The sequence below is a fragment of the Pinus tabuliformis genome, chromosome 6 (genome assembly GCF_031772625.1).
Source record: "Pinus tabuliformis cultivar Carrire ecotype Pingquan chromosome 6, CPIR1, whole genome shotgun sequence".
Classification (NCBI taxonomy): domain Eukaryota; kingdom Viridiplantae; phylum Streptophyta; class Pinopsida; order Pinales; family Pinaceae; genus Pinus; species Pinus tabuliformis.
In genome coordinates this window covers 659,188,781-659,213,560 of record NC_142292.1, presented here as the reverse complement: position 1 = coordinate 659,213,560, position 24,780 = coordinate 659,188,781, and the positions used below count along the sequence as shown (strand labels likewise).

Below are 24,780 nucleotides of genomic sequence, written 5' to 3'. Positions count from 1 at the left end.
TAAAACACTTTGTATGTCAATTGTTTGCATTTTGTATTAATTCCTAGTTTAACATCCAATTTTACTTTCAATTTTGCATCCATGGTTACATCCGCATTTGACTTCTTATATAGAGTATATTTTTCTTTACATATATGACCCCCTTTATAGATTCATAGTGAAATATATGATAGTTTCTAAATATCATTAAAGCAAATATCACAATTCAAAATCATTTGTAAAGAAATTTAAGAGAAATTGACAACATCCATCCAGAAAAATAACAATGTGTCATTAACAATTTTCAAAACATGTATAAAATAGCAACATAATACTAATAAAATCAGTATTATTTTTAATCAAAACAAGTAAAATTCAAATATGATTAACAAATCAAAATATTTCATGAATATCGTTATTCTACGATAAATTAACAACATACATAAATCAAACTCATCGTATGATTACAAAATCAAAATGTCTCATTGATATAGGGTAAATTCACAACACCCATCTAAACATAACAATGTCATTCTACACAATAATTTCTTCATAAAAAACAATGCATGTGCATGCCTAGCTACCACCACCAAGATCATCCTCATGATCATCTTGACCATCCTCATTACTCTGATCCACATCATCACCAACACCGCAACTATCATCATCATCTCCTCCTTCACCACCATCATCCTCATCCTCATCCTCATCATCTCCTGATATATGTTGAACATAATTTGGATCATCGTCTTGGCAATCATTACCTATAGCATTCTGACAAAAAAAATCAATATTACATGTTAGTATTAATTACATAACACAACACATGTTTTTGTTATACAATGTTAACCATAAAATGAGGTAAGATATAATATCTAATAGTACTAAAAAATAAAATGAAAATATGGTTTAAAAGTATATTGGAAATCCAACTAAGATTACATACCATAGAGTCCATCCAAACAACAAATTCAACCCATCTCTTTTGCTGCAGCACCTCCTTTTCCAAATGATTTGGAGGTCTTCCATATTTTAGTTCCTATCAATCAGTAAATAGGGAGAAATTAGATAACAATGACTTTCTTCTAGTACAAAATTTATTAAAAAAATATCACATGTTTAATATACTTACAAAGGTTGTTATCAATTCTTTTAAACCTTTCTGGCCACTACGATGAGTGACTTTTGTCTTGGTTAACCTCGCCTTGGATGCCTTGTCCTTAAACATAAACCAATTGAATTTATTTTCACACAAATACATGTCTAAGATACTTATAAGTATTAATACATTCTAAATAATGTTTAATGAAAAATTCAATACCTGAATTTTTATTTCATATATCTTATTTATAACATTTTAATGATTACAATAATACTCTTGTTACCAGATATTGTCAGAAGAAATCTTACAAGACCGCTACCTAAAAACATTGGGCAGTTGCATGCATTAGTTAACATGTTTGAAGAATTCTATCTTCAAATCTAGATCCATCTCATGTGATTCCCGTATGTGGTATAAATTGTCTTGAAGGTACCTGCATCATTCGACACAAAGCTATTCAGCACAATCGTTAACAAAAAACATCACAACTGCACAATATGAACGGTGCATCAAAATTGGCATTCACACGTCTAAGGTCTTTTTGGCATATCTGGTGTGGGTATAAAAGGTTTCCATTAAATCTCATAAGCCTTTTTAACTATTATAAATAAACCACTAAAGTAAAACAAACAAATCAGTTATAAGAACTGAAAAGAAAGCTTGAAAAAAGATTAACATTTTCTAAAAGGCAAACACTAGAACACACTTCAAAATACTTTTCCTAAAATACTTCTTCAACCTGGCATCAAATTTGAAGGGCATGGTCATATTTCAATATGAAGTCATACTATGTTTTCAACCCTGCTATGTTGGCAAGTTAAAACTAATGTTCCACCAAGACTCTGGGATAGGGAGATGCATGTCTGGGGTGATGCACAGGGGGGGCGTGTGAGAGTACCCTCAAATTTTAGGTAAAATTAGGGGGCAGGGGGATATGGGGGTATATAATTTTTTTAATATATATATATATATATATATATATATATATATATATATATATATATATATTCAATAATGAAAGCATAAATACATTGATCCGTACATGATTGAATTAAATAATGAAATACACTGATCCATACTCATCATTCATACTAATACATACATCATTCATTCATACACCACGAGATTCAATAATGAACTAGATTGATCCATATTCCTCATTCATTATTCAACATTCTAGAATCTAAATTGATTTAAAAATTAAATTCATCATTCGTCATTCTAGATTCTAAATTGATTTAAAATTTAAATTCGTGATTCTAGAATCTAATTAGTACTAACCAAAATAGACTATAGTAGATACTTAAGCCTGAAGATTGGAATAGTAAATTGATATAACTCAAACTTGGCCAATGAGCATTTTAGGAGTGCCATGGCCAATGAGCATTTTAGGAGTGCCATGGAGGAGGAGGTGCAACAGTTAACTGGTAAGTCAAATAGTGCTGCGCAGCAAGCTGAGTAGACATAAGCTTGGTAACTTGAATGAGTGAGTTAGAGATTGCAAATTAGTTTAGGTTTTGATATTTGTTATGTGTTCTTCTTTTTAATTTTAATTTTTTTTTATGGTTGTTTTATAATTTTTTTTAATTTCTATATTACAACAGTTACTAGAAAAAAAATTAAGCAGAACATGGCCCCCCTCAAAAGGGGTGCTTTTGGGCTTGGTGCTCTTGATTAAATGGTAGTTCCAAACCCTTATCTATAATAGAGCCCAATGGAAACATCGCAATTCGCTCATTCCTGAAATCCTAAAAATTGTTATGTCTGATGCATTTTGAGTGGAATCTGAAATTTACTTTCTCCATATGAAATAAAATGAGGTCAGAACCACTCTCAAACATCCTAAGTAAATTAATAGGGCCCTAGGGTTGAATGTTGAGCTTTCCCACTCATAAATTATTGTTTCAAGCAAAATTAAGGGGGAGCACCTAGCCCTTTTTTAGGGGAGCTGCCCAGAAGCACCCCTTTTGGGGAAACACATCCCCACAGTAGGGAAACGTTTCCCCCTGCGTCTCCCTGTGTCTCCCTAAAAGGGGGCGTGGGGAAACGTGTCCCTGAGCATCTTCCCATCCTAGGTGTGTGGGAAGCGTGGATACGTGCACCCCACCATAGGGGACACATCCTCATGGAACACTGGTTAAAATAAACTATTGTTTTCTTACAAAAGCAAAAAATGGATCAAAATTTTAACTATTTCGTATTTTATGTTTAGCACAATTGCAAGTCGTGTGGTAGTACTAAAATAGGATAGATAAACAGCAGTGTTTTTTATAATCACTACATAGTCGAATTCCTATCAATCTTATGTGGAAATGATGTAGCTTGAAGTATCTAAATGCAGTACCAAAGTAGAATTGATACCAATAACCAAACAAGGCAGTGACAGCACAAACAAAATTTGTTGTAGCATCAAACTACAGAACTGTATTATCTAAATTTTTTCCTGGTAGCACTCTCATTTCCGTAAAATGTTTTTAATTCCAATGAACAAAGACTTGCCTGACTCGATAACGAAATTGTGTTCCTTTGACATCAAGGATTTAGAAAAGGATTTAAAAAGAACCAATCATAGTAGAAGGATCATTACAGGATCTAAATACTAAAAAATAATCACCATAAAAGAACACTAAACATTAAAAGTTAAAACTAAAGATTGGAGTATCTAAAGAACAGAACCTAATTATTGACAAAAACTAGACATTAAATGAAGGATCGTGGGATCTATGACCCAGTGCCGATAAGAATACAAAATCAACTTCTGCATTCCCCTCATGACCCATCTGGATATGGACTTAAGGAGACCAGAACCAATCTTAATAGATTAATTACAGGATGTAACTGCACAAGCCTAGTACTCCATGAGTCTATCCCCCATCTGCTTATACTAGATATAAACAACACGTTTGTAGAAAGTTAGAAAAATACATTGTACAATCAGGTTGAACTCAATACAGATTCAATTGGACCTACAACACATTCCAGCCACAAAGCTGGAAAGAGCACAATAAAAATAAAAGCAAACATTGAATCTTATCACTGTTGTGGATTTTGTCCTTAGAATGACATGAGACATTCCAAATATGATGCCCAATCTGATATGTTGGCTCTTCTAGCATGGATGCAAAGAGAAATCAATTACAGTACTTGATCTGTTTTTTATAATATAAGACTATATTTTGCTAAGAAAACAAAGGTATACAAAAAAGCCCACATGCATTACATATCGAATATCATTCCTTCGGGAAAGCCCTAAAATCCAATTGTATGTGGAGACTAATATCAAAAGAGGACCTCTGGAATCAGATTCACATTCAGAGATATATTGAGCCCAATTCAGCAGAAGACTGGATTGGAAACCCAAATAAGGCAATCAACAATGCATCCATATTATTGAAAGTACTGACTATAACATTCCCTTTAATAGGAAGATTGCTGGCATGGAAGGTTTGCAATGAGGCTAAGGCGAAGATCAGTATAGACCCATGGATAAGCAGTGGAGCTGAGTACAAGCTGCCAGAAGCAATGATAAACTCTCTTCAATCTAGACCAGGCATCTGGACCAGGAAACTCCTCCATTTGCCAGCAGGATTGGAATAGCGCTGAACAGAGAGACGACTCAAAGGCCAAGAAAATATTCAATCAAAAGGATTTATAAACAAATCAAAAGTGTGCCATGCCTATATAAAAGACTCTGATGATGAACATGTCTGGTCTAAAATCCAGCCTTGGGGATTTACACTCCAAAGTTAGGATAAGAATCGTGTACCCTGGACAGACCAGAATGCACACTCTCATGGTGGAAGCGCATCTGGATAAGAACCTTTCAAAAGTTCATTATTTACATGCAGTTGGCAATCTTAAATAGAGCACCCACATAGGAAGTTCTTAAGGGAAGAAATGGATCAAGTCCAAGCAAATGTATCATGTGTAAAAGAGTTGAAAAGAACATAGACCACTTACTGATATTCTGTCCTTAATAAAGGAAATCTGGATGGTTTGACAAGGATAAAGGACTGTGGACAAGGAGGTTATGCTGAAGAGTGCTCTAAAAAGTGGTAGCAAAACTCAGTCCTCAAAGGCCTTCCTCTAATAGTATCATGGGGAATCTAGAAAGATAGAAATGTTGAAATCTTTGAAGAAAGGTATATAACTCTTTCAATGTGCCTTCCAAGGTCAGTCAATCTTCTCAAACTTCAAAGCTTTTTCATCAACCCCAACACAGAAAAAGTTGATTCGTGCTCCTATGGACAAATCTGGAATATGGGGATTACTTTGATGGAGCTAGTCAAGGTACCCCCCAAAAAAGGGAAGCCATACGTGTTCTCTATCTCAATAACTCTCACTGTATCAGATTTAAAACAGATTTAGGTGAGGATCAAATAACTACACCGAGCTTATTTCCCTAACAATACTCTAAAAGCTAGCAGCCCACAATGGCATTTAAAAAAATACCAGTGTTTGTTGGCTCATTGTTGTTAGATAGTGTACCCCAGATCATCTTCTACTAGGTTGGAGCACACATGGCAGATCTGGGCACCTTATATTACAGCAGCATTACACAAATCCATGCAGCATTAAATTCCAAACAACATAATGATCTGTTGGTGAGAATGCAGCAATAAATAGATAGTAGGAGCACATCACAAATTTTACTATTCCAGCAATAAGGGCACACACATGCATGTATGGACCAGCCATAAAAAGAATAAGATAATTTTATCATTATACTTCAGGTTAAAGATAAAGTGCTAAAGTTAGATGAGTGATAATGGACATTCTCCCTCCCATTCTTGCCATTTTAGTTTGGCGGAGGATGCGTAAGCAGGCTCGACCATAAGGGAGAGGTTTTCAAGATTATCCTCTCCTCTCCTCTCCCTTATGGTCGAGCACCCTAAAGGGTCCTTAACAGTCGAGCCCCCTAAAGGGTCCTTATCAGTCGAGCCCCCTGTCCTCATAGTTGTAAAGATAGAAAATCCAGCTCCCTTTCATAGGTAGCAGTCCTACTATCTATTCAAGGATTTTTAGAATGTTTCAACAAACCTTTCTCTGATACCATTATGAATTTTTGTCTAACTCATTGTAAAAAGATTCTTCTTCTAGTGGAAACTAACACTGTCTAAATTTAAAGGCTAATCAAAACTACAATCTGAATCTCACTAAAATCTACAAACACAGTTGGAATACATACATTGGAACACACAGATCAATGTCAAAAACACCTGTTACTGCTATTCCAATACTGCTGAATAAAAATCTGCTAGAAAGGATTTTGTGTAAGAACCTATGAAACCGGATTCGTCCAAACCCCTGGACGAATCCCGAATCGGGCGAATCGGACACGATTCTGCCCTGACACGTGTCATGTTTCAATGACTCGTCGTGTCATATCCGGGTACGCCGTGTCATGAACGTGTCAAAAAAATGAAGAGCGTGTCACGATTTTTGGAACGATTTAGGGTTTCGGATTCGTTTTTCGGGGTTTAAGTTCGCTGTTTTCACACGCATTTGACCGCATTTGCAATTTGGAGCGAGTAACAGGCTGTATCTGGAGCGACTAACAGCGATTTGGAGCGAGTAACAGCGGCGGAGACCAAGGTTAGTTTGCTGAGCAACGCCATGATACATATATTCGTACCAACGATTCAGTGCTAATTCTCTTTATCCCGGGTCAAGTCGGACTCTTCTGTGCCTTTGTTTTTGGAAGAATACTTCGCTTGCACTTATATTCCCATGGCTCGCATTATAATTACAGTGGCACCGCTTCATTGTATAGCTTTGTCACGCTCACTGACATATTGCTGATATTTCTTGTTATATTCCTCTTATATTGCTACAGCAAGGCCATATCAGGGGTATGTACCGTCTCTGATATTAATTTAAATTGCTGTTTGGAAGTGTCTTTCAACATTTATTGGCGACTGTGTTTGTTTTGAATAAAATATAAGAAAGTGCACCTACAGCCATATGCATCCCAACTGTTTGACAAAATACCACATTGACAAGCCCAAGCAAAACTGAGAAAATTTAAGGGGATTTTGAGATATTCCTAGAGGTGTATCTTACAGTGGAGCATACCCAGGTATCTCTACACTTATATTAAACTCAAAGTTATATTGCTGTTGTTGCCTGTATCAGAGGACTGTACCATTTTCTGAGTGTTTATAAATTATATGTCACTGGTCTGAGCCTTTGTGGCATTGCTTGATTATATAGCTCTGTGGCATCGCTTGACTGTGGCATCAATTAATTATATAGCTCTGTTGCATCACTTGATTATATAGATTGATGGCATCATTGCTATATCCTAAGGTTTGTATTACAATTGACTGTTTTGCTTTATCTTCTTCCTTTTCTTTCATATCAGTCACTGTCAGCAAATGTTTGTTTCTTGAGCTGATCCCTGGTGGGTTTGCAGAAGCATTGAAATTTGAAGTTAGGTTCTCGTGCAAGTGGGTTCTAGTGGTTGAGCCTCCAGGGTTTGATCTCCTAATGTTTCCTACTTCATCATTTTGCTACAGCTGTCCTATTAGTTTCATAACAGTGAGAAAATCAAACTTAAATCAACATAAAAACCCCTCACATCTGCAATGTGCATAAATCTAATATGACAGTGGCATAACCTTATTATAATTTTCACTGTTTGTTTCAAAGTGCTCCAGTACAGCTCAGAAAGTACTGAAAATTTTCTAATTATTTGGCACACTTGGCACAGGGAAATTTCATTAGTAACTCATCACTACCCTATTGCACATGAGTCAGACCTTGGCCTGTCCTGGCAGTGTAGAAGTTTTGCTGTTTTCATTTTAAAATTTTTACAGCAGTTTGACTGTTTGTTCATTTTTTTTACAGGTTGAGGTAACATGGCTCAATCAACGGCAGGGGCAGCAAGGAAGGGCAAGAATGTCATGGGTAGAGATGCTCTTCCTCCCCCAATATCATCAGAGTCTGCTGCAAGTAATCTTGAGGGAAGAGGAGTTAAAGACAATGAAAAATATCCATTGTGGAAATATGTCGCAAGAGATGATGGGTCAAACAGCAAGGGAAAGGGAGGAGGCAATGTGCAATGGAAATGCAGCTTTTGTAACATTTCTTTCACAAGCACATATCACCGTGTGAGAGCACATTTGTTGGCTATACCTCGTAAGGGGATTGCAGCTTGTGAAGGTATTCCTAAACCAAAGAGAAAAGAATTGGTAAAGGAGGCCCATGTTGGTATGGAACATGTGGCACTGTCTTCAAAATCAAAAGCACCCAAGAGCAAGAATGAAGACCCCCTTCCATTTTTGAGGAAAGCCACCTCCAAATTTCCATTTGAGAGTTCTACTTCTACTGGGGGACAAGCATTAAAAAGAAGATCACTTGGTCCAATGGACAGGATTTTCCAAAAAGAGAGACGGGACGAGCTTGATCTCACCATTGCCTTCTTTTTCTATCAAAACTTCATATCATTTAATGTTGCACGTTCACCTTTATTTGTTGAGATGTGCCGAGCTCTAACTCAAGGGGCTCCAGCAGGGTATGTGCCTCCTGGGTCAGAGAAGCTGAGAACCACATTGTTGACGAAGGCAAAAAAAGAGGTGCAAAAAATGCTCGAGCCTATTAAGGCATCATGGCCAACATCTGGGGTTAGCATTGTTTCTGATGGATGGACAGATCCAGCACGACACCCAATCATCAACTTCATGGTGTCTTCCTTGAATGGTCCAGTTTTCCTGAAAGCAGTGGATACACTTGGCGAATACAAGGATGCACAATTTATGGGTGAGTTATTTATTAGAGTTATTGAAGAGGTAGGTGTTGATTCTTGTGTGCAAATCATTACAGATAATGCACCTGTTTGCAAGGCGGCTGGCATGATTGTGGAAGCTAAATATCCACAAGTGTTTTGGACACCTTGCATTGTCCATTCATTGAACTTAGCACTGAAATCCATTGCTTCTGATGTGCTTTGGATTGGAAGCATTATTGAGGATGCAAGACATATCCGTAACTTTGTGCAAAATCATACAAATGCCCTCACTATCTACAAGGAGTACAGCAATCTATCATTGTTGAAGATTGCTGATACACGGTTTGCATCTTCATTCATGATGTTGAAGAGGTTGAGGGAGGTCAAGACTGCTCTTGGGTCCATGGTTATTTCTGAGTTTTGGTCTTTTTGGAGAAAGACAGATCAGGCAGCCTCTAAAAGAGTGAAGGACACGGTACTAGATGATGCTTGGTGGGAGAGGGTAGATCTAATTATTCGGATCATGGACCCTATCATCTCTTTGCTTCGAGTTGCAGATACAGACAAACCCATCCTAGGAGAGGTTTATGAGGGATGGGATTCCATGATTGAGTCTGTGAGGAGCATTATTCTACAGAGTGAGTGCCCCCCGTATGAGACATCACCAGAGGCCTTCTGCGATACCATACATGATATTCTTGTCCGCAGATGGGACAAGAATTGTACACCTTTACATTGTTTGGCTCACTCATTGAACCCCAAATACTACAGCCATGAGTGGCTGAATGGTGGACCTTCCCGCAGATTCCCTCCTCACATGGATGGTGAAATCTCACAGGGGAGGAAAGTGGCGCTTCAGCGGATTTTTCAGGATAGTGCATTGCTTGCTGAGGTGGAGGATTCCTTTGCAGAGTTTTCCACTAGCACTGGTGGGTTTGCAGGTTATGATGTGATTAGAGACAGGGGGCTTAAGAAGCCCTACTCTTGGTGGGCATATCATGGGGCAACAAGCCGTCCTCTTCAGCAGTTAGCCATGAGGCTCCTCTCTCAGGTGACTTCATCCTCTTGTTGCGAGAGGAATTGGAGCACATATGGGAATTTGCATACTGTGAAGAAGAACAGGCTTGAGCAGTCCAGGGCAGAGACAATGGTGTATGTGCACACCAACCTTCGTCTTATTTACAGGCAGAGGGAAGAGTGGTTGAGGGGAAAGACAAAGATGTGGGATGTCTTTCCTGAAGATATGGGTCTGGACACCACTGTTGAGTTGGCATTGGCCAACATGGATCTCGGTGATCCAGTGCTAGACCCTATTAGTTTTGATGACTCAACCTCCATACCAGCAGATGCAGAGGCGACTATGGATACAGGGGAGGAGGAGGATGCAGAGGAGAGCAGTGGGGACCATGATGATGGGGACAGTGATGCTGATTCTGATGCTGATTCTGATGCTGATTGATGGCTTGAGGGCCTGAGGCTTTTATACCTATAGAGTCTAGACTTATAGTTGTTTTATATTTTCTATTTCTATTTGCCATTGGCATTGCACCAACACTACCTATGTAACAGATTTTGATTTGATGACTTAATGAGAAAACTACAGTTGTCAGTGTGTTTATCTTACTATCTTAGTATCTTGTAGTTGTAAGTTGTCTTTCAGTTATACTTATGAATTATAATTTATGAATCATGATTTAAATTTTTAATAGATTTATCATTTATCAATTATCATTTATGTGACCAGTACCACTGACATTTATTTGAATTTTGTATGTACTATGCATGCTAATAGCTATAGATGAGGATCTATGTTTGAAATCAATAAATTTGTATCATTAATTAAAATTTGTGTAAGAAATATGCTAATAACTAATTTTTAAGATATATATATATATATATTTTAAATATATATATATATATATATATATATATATATATATTTTAATAAAATAATATATAACGTGTCCTAACCGTGTCTTGTTCCGGGGTCAACTTTTCCCGAATCCGACACCACGAATCCCGAATCCTACGTGTCCCGAATCCTCGTGTCAGGTGACTTAGGTAAGAACTGAAACTAACCCTATTACAGATCCATACTCTCACTCTTTCTTATAAGTGACACCTAGGGTTTATAAGTGACACCTAGGGTGGAATATGGGAAACAACTTCCCATATTCCACCTTCTTTCAGATAGCAACAAGATCTCATCTCAGGCGATCTTTATCAAATAGTTGATCACTGTGGCTATGTTCCTAATGCAAGTGTTGGAGACTTTGTTCTTTTGTAGCATCTTCTGATTAATATTCTCACTCGGGTAGAGAGTGATCAAGGCATGGAACATCTCCTTAGTCAATTATTTCTGAACAATGTAAGGGATTATAATGTCCTTCAACAATGAATCTAGAATGACTAGTTTCACCTTGGTTGCCCTCTTGTTATTCCCAACCAAGCCCTTGGGATCAATATAAGCTGTAGAGGCTGCTTCATTGAGACCCGATAGATGAACCTCCTCCATCAGCATCTACAGTCTGCACTTTCAAGGTGTAAAGTGGGATGTGCCTCCTAACCTGTCACAGTCTCCGAGACCAAGAGTAGTCATACCTGCAACTCCCAGAACACAACTATATCAAACAATCAGCTAGAAAACAAATAAGATCAGCATCCTATCACAGGTGCATATAGCATTTTTTAAGGCATAAATCAACACTCCCAACCATTGGAGGACTGAGGGCATCACATCTTACAACCTGTTACAGATTTGGATCTCTTCAATCTCTGAAGACACTTGGGCATCACACCTGTTGAAACACTTTGACAACCCCCTCTTGTAGTGAACTGACCTTTCAATATATGGAGTCCTGAAAGGTTTCATAGAATGTGCTTTGATACCATGTTAATTTTCAGATCATGGTAAGCAGATTCTGCACTAAAAAATTAACCTAAACAATTTCTGAAAATATTATTCTATAAACACACACTGCTGGAAACATGAACAACAAATACACAGATTTTGACTCTCAATCACATCTATCTTCTATGGAAAAGCTGAAACGAAAAAATACACTGCAATAATTTGAAACTAAAACTCATTAACCATCCTTGCAGTGTGCCCCAGGTCTCGTTTATAGAACAAGAGAGCAGGGGAAATACATTCAATGTAGAGACATGCAACGGTGTGTCCTCATGGACTAGGGCACACTTATGCATGGATAGATCTTCTTTGAATAGAACAAGAACACTGAAGTTAAGTGGCTGCATGACATCATGTACCTAACTCACCTATACAACTGCGCCCTCCCACAATAGATAGATTCTAGAATATTCATGCAATGTGTTCTCATGCATGCACCTTGCAAGATTGTCTTAACTTTAAGTGTGCCCCACTCATGCAGTGTACCTTAACACAGAATTGTGCCATCTAAAGATAGTGCACACATGCACCCTTGCCTATTGAATGCCTACATAACCACTACTGCACCTCCACTAGCACCCCTTAATGTTCCTTAATCAATGCATGCTCCTCATCACGCAATCTGCATTCTGCTGCACACAGTTTGGGGCTGGAAAACCTTGCTGGAATGTGCCATTGTTGGAAAAGAAGAACTTGAAGCAATAGGTAAACCCTAACAAACTTCCATCCCAAATTTTGGGTTGTTTATGGTTATATGTCTCGCAACAAGTTTGTTGATGTCTAGTTTACAACTCTGACAGTCCATTTCATTGTAGATGGAATTAAATACTTCTCATAAATTTGGTATCTATAAGATTCTAAAGTGTGGACCAATAAAATATTTAAGAAATGGCTATATTTGTTAGGTGATGGAATCAAGCAAGACAGTGAAGAATTTTTTTGCCATACATGATCCAAGAAATTTTTTGTTACTTGTTGTCCTGTTACTGCCTTTCTTCAGGGACTAAAGTGTGTCTTCTTGCTTAATCTATCAAGTTGTCTTCTGGATCTGCCCTGAACTAGAGCTCCATCAATCTGCAAGGACAACTTCAAATTCTTCTCTTCTATTGTGATTTTCAACAACTACTAGCAAATAGCCATTCCCCTGGCTAGTCTTAAGAAAACCATCTAGGAAGTCTATAGAAATACTTTCATATGGTCTTGAAGGCACTAGAAGTGGGCATTGTTAGTTGATCTAGGTATCGTGCACAATGAACGACCATGTACAAACTCGTCCATGTTGTTCCACATCTGTGGTCAAGACTCAACACACACGTTTGCAAATTAGCCAATGCCTTATTTACGTTGAAGTGTTCATATTTATTTTTCTCCCTTTGGAACACAAGCATTGTTAAATCTATACATTAGTCCCTCTTCAAATCTGTCTTCTTTGAAAGATTTTAGTCATGTATACCTTTGTGGTTTAACAGGGATTTTACTATTGGACCCAAATCTTGGTTGCTACATAGAATTTTGTATATGCCTCATTCACTAAAGTATTTATCTTTACCAGAATTGTCAAAAGGAACAAAAGGTCCTGAGAAAAAATCAACACTGTTGTTCTGTGAGCTTTTCAAGTACATGAAAATTGCTGCAGGAAAGCTATCCATTCGAAGTGTTGAATTTGTTACAACTTGGACTTGGTTTACATAAATGACATGGTTTATAGTTTGAGTGGATAATTGTTTCTTTTCCCTGTAAATAATATCTCTCTGGTTCTTTACTACCTCCACTATAGAAAACTTCTCATCATATGTAGGGTAATTTACCATGGTGCTAGAGAAGTTTTCCAGTGGTGTGTTACTGGTCTCCCTTGTTGCAACAATATCTATCCCATCTTGTATCCTGAATCATCGGCTTGAACTTCAAGTGATGATTGAAGTTTCCTTGTATCTAAGACCATGAATTGCATATATTCTTCTTTAAGGCTTTAAATGCCCACTTTTAAATTGCAGGCTAATGAAATGCCTCCCCTCACACATGGCAGATCTGGGCACCTTATATTACAGCAGCATTACACAAATCCATGCAGCATTAAATTCCAAACAGCATAATGATCTGTTGGTGAGAATGCAGCAATAAATAGACAGTAGGAGCACATCACAAATTTTACTATTCCAGCAATAAGGGCACACACATGCATGTATGGACCAGCCATAAAAAGAATAAGATAATTTTATCATTATACTCCAGGTTAAAGATAAAGTGCTAAAGTTAGATGAGTCAGTTCTGTTTTATTTTTCAGTCTTTCTGAATTCATTTTTTATCAGTTAGATAGAGCACAGATCCAGAGATCTAAGTAATATATCTATTTTTATAAACCCTAGGTGTCACTTATAAGAAAGAGTGAGAGTATGGATCTGTAATAGGGTTAGTTTCAGTTCTTACACAAAATCCTTTCTAGCATATTTTTATTCAGCAGTATTGGAATAGCAGTAACAGGTGTTTTTGACATTGATCTGTGTGTTCCAATGTATGTATTCCAACTGTGTTTGTAGATTTTAGTGAGATTCAGATTGCAGTTTTGATTAGCCTTTAAATTTAGACAGTGTTAGTTTCCACTAGAAGAAGAATCTGTTTACAATGAGTTAGACAAAAATTCATAATGGTATCAGAGAAAGGTTTGTTGAAACATTCTAAAAATCCTTGAATAGATAGTAGGACTGCTACCTATGAAAGGGAGCTGTCAGGAGGCTCCAGGGATAGGATGTTGTGATCCATGCTTGAGAAAAGCACAGTGAAGTTTCAAGTTGTCGGGTTCTTTGTTAGGCTGCTGATCTGTCTTAACTTTCGTTTAGGCGATATTCCAATGCAGTAGTATGGCTATAGTCAATCTCAAATACATGGACAGATTGGAAGGTCCCTCTTAACTTCATCCGAGGGAAGTCTCAGGTAACCAGCCTGCATCCATCTTAACTACAGATCTTCCAAGCATTTGGCGGGATCAAATTTCTTTTCACTCTAAAAGAGGTTTGCAACTTTGCACCTCAATAGATTTGATCCCTCTCGACACTCGATAGATCTGGAGTTAAGATGGATCTAGAGTGAGAAATTATTCTTCAAGGCTGAGAAGAAAGGAGTGTGCAAAGGTTGTGCACTTGGCCAACATGTAAAGGATGTTTTCCTGGCAGTAAACATAGGTCAAGAGGGGTTTCTGACCTAATCAACTCAAATGTATGTGGGCCCATCTCTTCAACTTCCTTATCAAGTAACATTGACTATGAATATTTTATTGATGATTCTTCTAGGAAGTCCTAGACTTAATTCACAAAAGCCAAAGGAGTTTGATACCTTTTGCATGAAATCAAGAATCAAGAAAATGTTTATAGTTCCCTACAACCCTCAGTAGTTTGGGGCCTTGATTCATGATCTAGTTCTGCTCATGTGTCTCTGTGTATAAACATGTCTCATCATTGTCTATATTTTGAATAGGTATTCTCACAGAATTTTGAAGGATAAGATTGGAGGAATTCAGAAGCCTCAAGTAACACATCTTTGAGTTTTTCAGTTGTCCTATCTACATTCATATTCCAGATGGGAAAAGGACCAAGTTGGAACCTTCTAGTTTGAAGGGCATTTTTGTAGGTTAGAGTGAAACCTCAAAAGCTTATAGAATATACATTCCATCTCAACATAAAGTAGTTGTGAGCAGAGATACCAAGTTTGAAGAAAATACATGGTCCCCTAAGTCTCAAGAACCTCCAATAGTGACCATGGAGGCAGAAGAGCTTGGTATCCCAAAAACAGATCTGCAGAAATCAAAAAGATCATGAAACGCATACTTAGATCAGCAAGCTTTTGGAAGTGCAAGGGGTGCCTCTTTACCTTCAAGTTCAGCTAGAAAGCCTAGATGGCTAATCTAGACATTAAAAGAGGCAACAGAGTAAGTTGGTGCTCCAACTACTTCCCTTCAAATAAGCCACCCTCCTAAAAAGTTCCCTAGTTATGTTGCACTGATATCTTTCATTATTGAAACAAAACCTTCTAGTAACGGCAGTAAGGAAGCAAGTACTGCAAAATGCCATGATGGAGGAATACATCTCCTCCTAAAGAATGATGGGTAGGAGATAGTGCCTAGACTAGTGGAGAAGTCAGTATTTGACTCTAGTTTTTCTTACAACAATCATGCATGGTTAAGCATGCACCAGATAGCAGCATATAAAACTGCAAAGCTCGGTTTGTGGCTGGACGGTTCTCCCATTAAAAAGGAGTTGACTATGAGGAGACTTTTGCTCTTGTTACTAAATATACCTCTATCAGATTTACTATGTCTTTCACAACAATCTTCCATTGGATTTTATATCAAATTTATGTAAAGACAACATTTCTTAATAGGATGATTAAGGAGTTATATGAATAAACCAACCAAGAGGCTTTTAGGTGAATAGGCTTGAGACCCATGTTTACAAGTTGAAGTAGGCCCTTTATGAGTTGAAACAGGCACCATTTGCATGGCACTCCAAGATCGATGAGTAACTTTCAGATTTGGGTTTCACTGAGACAGATGCAGATTCTAATTTTTACAATTTGGTAGATCATTCTAATCTGCTTGTTTTAGTCCCATATGTAGACAATCTTACACTCACTGGAAGTTAAAAGGAATCCACAAACTGGTGCAGGGCAAAATTGGCAAGAGAATTTGTCATGACTTGAAGCACTACTTGTTGGCTCTAGGGGTGTAGCAAAGTGCAGGTGAAGTGTTCCTTGGACAAAAAAAGTATGTAATTGAAATTCTTAGAAGATTTCAAATGATGGACTGCAAACCCATGGCTACTCCAGTGTATGCAATTGAAATTCTGATGAGATTTCAAATGATGTACTACAAACCCATGGCTACTCCCCTGTGGTAGTAAATCCATTGTACTTTGCTGATTCTAATTCAGATTTGATGAACATCTGTATACATGGAATTGATAGGTTTCCTCATGTACTTAGTTAACACAAGGCCTAACATTTGTTTTGCAGTCAACACTTTCAGTACATGGTGCAGCCTAGGCAAGTTCATCAGGTTGCCACAAAACACAAGTTCTAATACTTGGAAGGGGGCAGTGCATTTTGCACTGAGATATGTTAGTGATGCAGCTTTTTATTCAATGATAATGGAATAGCATTAACAGGGGTTCTCGACAGTGATCTACATGTTCTGTGCATGTTTTCTAACTGTGTCCGTTTATAGGCTCAAACGACATTCAGATTACAGTTTCGATTAGCCTTTAAATTCAGCCTGTGCTACTTTCCTGTAGGAGAAGAATCTGTTAAACAAGTGTTACTAAATTCATCAGTTGTTAGTAATTAATTGGATGAATGGCAGTAGTAGAAGATGAAATCAAACGTTCTGTCCGTTTTTATTTCAGAGTGCTTTGAACATGTCTACAAAGAATTAAATGGTGAAGCAGACACCTTGAGGAAGGAAGGACTACAGTTGGCTGAGGGTTCAAGGTTATGAAGTGAAATCAAGGATTGTCATATCTTACACGAACATATTTCTGCATCCTCGAATGGGGATTCTTATGACAGTCAGTATTCTGAAGATGATCCAAGTGCCTCAAAAGAAGAATTCTGAATTTTAGAGAAGTTACAGGACCCTTCAATCAATATCAATGCCTTCTTCAGGCTTAGCAAAGAATGTATATTTTTGTTCTGATATTTCTCGAAGCTTAAAGCATTTACAGAATGTATCTCTTTATACTCGGATGAAATAAAAGATTAGAAAAATTGAGGGAAAATATATCAATATCAATCGATATGTAAGCCAATAAATGCGCCAAAAAAACACAGATTGAAAAAATATGCCTGCTGTGAGTCTGTGAAAGCAAATATAAGCAGCACCTCTTCTGGAAAATGTGAAGCGGAAATACAAAACAAAAAAGACATCGTGATAAGAGAATATGGGTTGAGAGGGACAAAAGAAATCAAGGCTTAGACTCACCTCTATCCGATTGCATATGAGGATCTGAACCAGCCGCATCGGTTATCCAAAAATGCACCTTTGTCCGTGCACCGATCAAGTCAATCCGCCGCCTGAAAAGAAAAATAGCACAATGCAAATATTTGCAAATGCGTCTACCTGAAAAGGGGGCGCGCGTAAGAGGTCCTCTCGAAACCCCTCGGAGAAGGATATATCTGCGGACCTGAAACCCTACATCCGATATAACAACCCATTTTAAGATATAAATGTTTTAAAAAGTTAAAGAGCATTGTCGCCGACCCTGAAACCCTACATCGTATATAGAACTAGCATTTGCACAAACCGGTGCAACGTCATAGAAGTAGTGGGATATGGAAGTAGGTTTGTGCAACGTCATAGAAGTAGTGGGATATGGAAGTAAGTAAAAGTAATATTTTAGTAAAATGTTAAATATGTGTTGTATGAATTAATAATTTTATTATATAATTAATAAAAGAATTAATAGAGAAGGGTTATTATTTTAAAATTTAGGATATAATTATAAAAAAAAAAAATTGAGAGGAAATATTAGTTTTAAGATAAAAAAAAAATTAATTAAAAAAAGCGATAAATTTTAGGTTTAATTCTAAAGCCTCAATGCGAAAGGATTATATTAGAACATCCTAAAAAGTCTTTTAAGAAAAATGGTGATTAAAACCTTTTCCAAATAAATTTTAAAGGTTTAAAGCATAAATATAATAAAAGCCGGCATATATATGTAAATAGTAATAAAGAGGTCGACCCCATAAAACTGCCACGTTGCATATTGGGATCTCGCGAGTGGCGTTTTTGTTTTATTGTCCATGACCAAACTTCCGAAGCCTCTAACTTGCGACTTTATTTACACCATATCCATTCAATTTAATTATTTACACCATAACCATTGCAACTTTTAATGTCCATGACCAGACACACGTCTTTAAAACTTGTGATATGAAAGGCGTGACATGGCAACTGTGATATTATATTAAGGTGTGCTATGATGGAGCAGTCGAGTCTGCAACACGTATTGCAATCGGAGGTTTCAAAGTGACAAGGCTTCAAAAGTTGAGATATGGCGGATGTGATATTAATGGCCAAATGTGGAGAATTAATGGTTTTCGATAGAATAAACGCATTCATTATTACTAACGGTTTCTTGAGATTTCGCTCATAAAAGTCTTGGATTATTATGTAATCGGTTATTTGCTAAGTTATTCGCTCTGAATGTTAGTTACTCTCACCCTTGTGTTTCTCTTGACAAGTCAGTCCCAACAAGCATAATTCAACAAAAATGTCTTGGTCGACCAAACCCATGAAGAAACCTGTTGTTCAACAACAATCAGTTGCTCTTCCCCCTGAGTTTGCAGAATTGCTTGCATTATTTACCGATACCACATGCACCTCAAACACCGGAACATCTACCTGGGAGGCCACATATCAACTTTTCGAAGATGAAGAGCCGAGAGTCACAGAAAGAGTAGTCATAGCCGAAGATTCATACCCGGTTTCTGATACTACATATAGTGATCTGGCCAATTCATTCCTCCACAGAATTGTTGCTCAGTTGAACATCCTTCCTTACATGGATATGATCACATGTGTTGTTGACCATCTAAACATCGCTGACAGAAACTTTATGACCAAGAGGAACACAATCATCGGCTCTTTCACCAACAAAGATTCGACTCGAATGTACCAGTTGTCGGCAGCTCAGAAGAAATATGATAATGACTTCATTGAAAAATTCATGAAGGAAAATCAGGATCAATCTAAAGTAATCAAAGGATGGAGAAGAGATGCCAGCAAGCACAAGCGAGAAAATAAGGGTATGCATTCTATAGCTTCTCTTGTCGGTCCATATTGTTATGTTGCCACTATGATATGTAGATTATTTGGTTATGTCAATACCCAAAAGTTTTCAGACCAGTGGGTACCCTTGATTGATGCAACTATGTTATGGACTGGGGGACTGTTCTATCTAATAATTTAAGTATCCAAATCCTAGATTATAGGAAGAACTGTAGTTTTTTTATTCTAGAAAACATTGTTCCCCCATTTTACATGAGTGCCTATGTAATGGATGTTATTTTATTTACTTCTGATTTCCCATCCATGGGATGTAAATGGACCATATAGGACCCTATGTCTATCCACGTTTATCATAGTATTCTCCGGGAGTCAAAATATAGGAAAAAGAGCATCATTCCTTTGTTAATTCTCATACATAATACAAATTAGATGCATGGTGTGAAGGAAAATGAAATTTACAGGTTTGTGGTTGAAATTTATTGGTGTATCTATACGTGTATCTATAAGTTGTATTTTCATAGTCCAGGGGTTGGGAATACATAATTCCCATCCACTTGAGCTCAATTTTATCTCGCAAAACTTCATTGGGATCTACCTAAACACATATGCAAACATAGGTGAAAATGCCTTTCAAAAGTCTTTCCCTGTCTACTTTGACGAATCTTCCAATAAAATTGCCCACTTTTTCTAAGAGATCTAGATGGGTAAAGTGAATGGGAAAACTAGGAATCTTACCCATACTAGAGTAGTCATCGGCAACATAGTGAGAGGATTGAAGTTGGGAAACCATGGCTTCACTAGAAGACCAACTCATCCCCAAAACCATGGACCTTGGTCAAGGATTTTTTTCTTATCCTCAAGACATTTGAAGATCACCACAAAAAAACATGGGTCTACATCCACCCAAACCGGCGTTCATCCAATCCTATCATAATCGAACAGAAAAACGCTACTTTTTCAATAGAAAATGGGGAATAAAAGTATCACCCAAGGATAATGACCATCGCATCAAGCGCTCAATCATAAGGGAGGAGCAATAATTTGACAATCACACGTCCTTGATTTCTGTTGATTTAACTCTGAACACTCACGTAATATTCTCTTGCTTGGCGAATTAAACACCACTGAATGGAATGGACGAGGATTGAGCCGAACCCTGGATGAAGCCCACTTCATTCTCATCTAAACACAAAACTATATATACGTCAAAGATATTACAATAGATTCTGACTGTCAACACCTCGAGGTTCTGTTTATATGTGGCTACCTTTTATGGTTACTATTGAATGTGTGATTGGCAATAGTAATGGCAACTTAGGGCTACCAAATTTCCTTCGATTCCCTCACTACATCCTAACGCAAATAGTTGTGCAATGCCTTGGTTGTCTTTCAAAACTGGTAGGTAGCGTCTTCTTTGATATTTCTCGATGGTTTTAATTCCACTACAATCACAACTTTCATTTACATAAACTTCGTGTTTTCGCACGAGCGACGATTGTTCCAAGGTGAAATGTCACTTGGATGGTTTCAATGTTGTTGACCCATCATAACTAACTAACGGATATGCCCATTACAATTTTATACCACCCCATTATCAATATCAATTATGCATGGGAACCAATTAAAGCAACTTTTCACATTAATTTTATATGAGCATGAGAACATGTGTTAACAAGCAGCCCATAAAGCCTCATTTTGAATGCCATAGTCACTTAGAAGGAATTCCTCTTGTAGTAGCATCCTCCCTACTAAACTTTGCTAGTGCTAACATTAGAACCACCATTACAACAAGATATCTTTCTAGTGTTGACAACACCATTATAGTAAGATACCTCAAGAGAGACAGAAAATTTAAAAACTATGATAGTAATATGTATCCAGAAGATGGTATTGAAACTAGTAATTGTTCACGAATCCATAAGATTGTAAGGTCATTCTCATTATCATAATCATTGTCATCATCATCACCATCATCCTTGTCATTGTTATTGCCATCATTACATTATCATCATAATCACCATTCATGCCATCATCATCATCATTATGGACATTGTTTGCAATTGTTCATAATTGTAGATGTTGTAAGAAATATCATCAACCCAAAAAATGTGATCAGTGCTAGAAAAGGGTTGTTTAGGACACATTGATATACGTAAGAGAAATAACAACTCTATTTTTGACAGATGATCGATGATGATCATCATCACCACCATTATCATCGTCATTGTCATTTTTATCATCCCCATCATCATCATTAATGTAATTTCTATCGACATTGTTGTAATCATGCATCATCATCATTCATGCCATTATTGTTTTTGATGATGACCTAGATGAAAATGATGATCATGACACCAAAGATAATGCTTATGATTATGACAATGACAACATCTAAAATTGGGAAGATTCGCCAACGTCATTAGCATCGTCATCATCATAATCATTGCCATCATCATTGTCATTGTAACCACTATCGTCTTTATCATCATAAACACAATTCATGTCATCGCCATCATCTTCATTTTCATCATTGTCAATATTATTGACATTGTCATCAATTGTTCATAATTGTCAATGCCATAAGGAATATCATCAATGCAGAAAATATGATGAGTGTTGGAAAAGGGATGCAAAAGCGAACATAGAAATGGGGGCAACAATAGAAGTAAAATTGGATGAAAAGTGGATACAACATAAGTAGATGCACAACAACATGAAAAACCTGACACAAAAGTGGATGCAAAAGTAGATGCAGTTGTCAATGCAAACTTGGATGCAAACATGAAGGCAAAAGTGGAAGCAAACATGGGTCCAATGGTAGGTGTAAAACTTGGCACAAATTGTGGTGAAACAAATGTGGATGCAACAACGGAAACCAAAGTATATGCAAAAATGGATGAAACAAAAGTGGATGCAATAGGGGATGCAAACGTGGAAGCAAATGTGGTTGCAATGGTAGGCGCAAGATATGGTGCAACAAAAGTGGATGTAACAATAGACTAAAAATATGCAAAATAAGATGCAAAAATGGATGTAAAAGTGGAAGCAAACATTGATGCAACAGGCAAAACAAAATTGGATGCAAAAAATGGATATAATGTAAGTAGATGCAAAAGTAGATACAAAACGAGATGCAAAACCCAATGCATAAACCTGACATAAAAGTGGATGCAAAAATAGATGCAATATTTGATGCAAAAGAGGATGTGAACATGGATGCAAAATTGGAAGCAAACATGGATACAACAGTGAGTGCAAAACATGGTGCAAATTGTGGCATAACAAAAGTGGATGTAATGATAGATGCAAAAAAAGAATCAAAGTATGATGCAAATGAAGATGTAAAAAGGGATGCAAAAAGTGAAATTTAAAATGGGTGCAACAGTGGATGCAAAATTGCGTGCAAAAGTGGATGCAATAGAAGTCGATGCAAAAGTAGATGCAAAACGAGACACAAAACCCGATGCAAATCCCGGTCCAAAATTGGATACAAAAAGGGATGCAAAAATAGATGTAGTAGTTGATGAAAACCTAGACGCAAATGAGGATGCAAACGTGGATGCAAAATTATAATCAAAAGTGGGTGCAAAAGGAGGTGCCAAACTAGGCGCTAATTGTGGCACAAAAATATTAGATGCAATAGTGGGTACAATAATAGATGCAAAAGAGGATGTAAATATGGATGCCAAACAAGAGGGAAAAGTGGATGCAACAAAAGTAGATGCAACATTTTATGCAAAACTAGACACAAAACACGATGTAAAACTTGGCGCAAAAGGGATGCACAAATGGATGAAAAAATGGATGCAAAAAATGATTTAAAAAAGGATGCAAAAAAGGATGCAAAAGTCGATGCAAGTGTAGGTGCAAAAAGTGGATGCAAATGAGGATGCAAAAGTATGTCAAACAAAATTAGGTGCCAAACTTGATGCAAAACCTGGAACAAAACCTGGTGTAAAGGATGACACAAAACTTGGCATAAAATTTGGTGCAAAACGTGGTGCAAAACCTATTGTAATACCTGGTGCTAAACTTGGTGTAAGATTTGGTGCAAAACTTGATGCAAATTTTGTGTCAAGTTTTGCACCATATTTGATAAATGGATGCAAATAGCACCAAAAATGGGCTCTAGATGCAAAAAACGAAGTAAAAAGGGACGCTAATCGCTGGTTTTGTTGTAGTGATTTGATCATCAAATACACTGCATACTTAACCTTCAGAACACCATCCACTCACAATGGCTTTATCCATTAAACATACTACATGTTAACCATCGAAATACACTTTGTTCACAACTTCGTTTGTGACCAAACTTTAGGAAATATCCTCAACGTATCCAACACATAGTAACAACCTCCCTTTCACAAAATTTCTTCACTTTTATTCATAGTTCTTATCTTCACAAGTATCACAACCTTCTACAATGCTATCTTCCAACTTGAGACCTCCTTTCCTTTTCCACATCCTTTCTTCTCTTTGTTGTGTATTGTCCTGAGGGTACTTGGCCCTTTCCATATACTCTTGAAGGCTTGTGGCCTTCTTGCAACAAGATACTAGGGATTTCTTCCCTCTCCAAGACATAGATAAGAACTCGACCTAACATAAAAAAACTTTTAGGGCTACAACCCTCCTCCCTAGACAAAACACCTTATTCACTAGCTGAGTCATGGCTTCGAAACCAATAGAAAAGTCAAATTCATTCTTCTAGAGATTCATGTCCTTAGAAATACTCCAAGTCAAATTATTGAAGGAATACGCTATTCAAACATGGAAAGAAACTATTCATTGACTTCGATAATAATCTTTGATTCATCTCCATAGGTCTGTAGCCTAACTTGCTTGGCTATGGGTTCTCCTAATAGACCTGAGAAATCTCTCTTAGACTCTTGCATCTCCTACAAGAGCTTTGGTCATTTGATTTTGCTGCGTTAGGCTTATTTAGGCTGTGACCATTCATCTTTGTGGCCATATCCTACTCCATGACCTGCAACCCTCTTTTACTACCTTAGAATAGCCTCCAAATGGACCCTAGTCCTCCTGTTTTCCTATGCACATCAAACAACACCTTCTCCAGTCCTACTCAACTTCTCGACTTGGCTCCTCTAAGGCTATCTTGTGGCTCTTATTTCTTGCCAAGGCTACATCCTTTTAGCCTTCTCCACACATTGAAGTCCTTCTCATTGGTGTGCCACATAAGCCTCTCCTTAGGATCCTTATATAATTTTATGTAGGGTCATTTAGGAAACCACTATAACTTAAGGTTTTCGCTTCTCAACCCTTAG

At 37.3% G+C, this 24,780-nt stretch overlaps 1 protein-coding gene across 5 annotated transcripts; it reads right to left on the bottom strand.

The window, feature by feature from the left end:
- Positions 1–423: 423 nt before the first annotated feature.
- Positions 424–18,011, bottom strand: LOC149260325 (uncharacterized). 5 transcript variants are annotated; one of them, XM_089420267.1, is made up of 6 exons: positions 17,690–18,010; positions 11,558–11,668; positions 11,230–11,411; positions 1,112–1,198; positions 926–1,018; positions 424–753 (listed from the first exon to the last, which is right to left on the bottom strand). In XM_089420267.1, exons 3-6 carry the CDS (start codon positions 11,329–11,331, stop codon positions 556–558), a joined length of 480 nt encoding a protein of 159 aa, XP_089276393.1. In that variant the 5' UTR covers positions 11,332–11,411; positions 11,558–11,668; positions 17,690–18,010; the 3' UTR covers positions 424–555. The 5 variants fall into 5 exon arrangements, with proteins under 5 accessions (XP_089276393.1, XP_089276403.1, XP_089276413.1 ...); XM_089420277.1 differs by lacking the exon at positions 11,558–11,668 and adding an exon at positions 1,390–1,514 and having other exon boundaries at positions 425–753; positions 17,690–18,005; XM_089420263.1 differs by lacking the exon at positions 11,558–11,668 and having other exon boundaries at positions 428–753; positions 17,690–18,004.
- Between the last annotated feature and the right edge of the window lie 6,769 nt (positions 18,012–24,780).

Coding starts and splice junctions, on each gene's coding strand:
- LOC149260325 (XM_089420267.1), bottom strand. CDS start 11,331: ATGCTGATGGAGGAGGTTCATCTATCGGGTCTCAATGAAGCAGCCTCT. Junction 1,019..1,111: donor AAGAATTGATAACAACCTTT/GTAAGTATATTA, acceptor ACTGATTGATAG/GAACTAAAATATGGAAGACC. Junction 754..925: donor TTGTTTGGATGGACTCTATG/GTATGTAATCTT, acceptor TTTTTTTGTCAG/AATGCTATAGGTAATGATTG.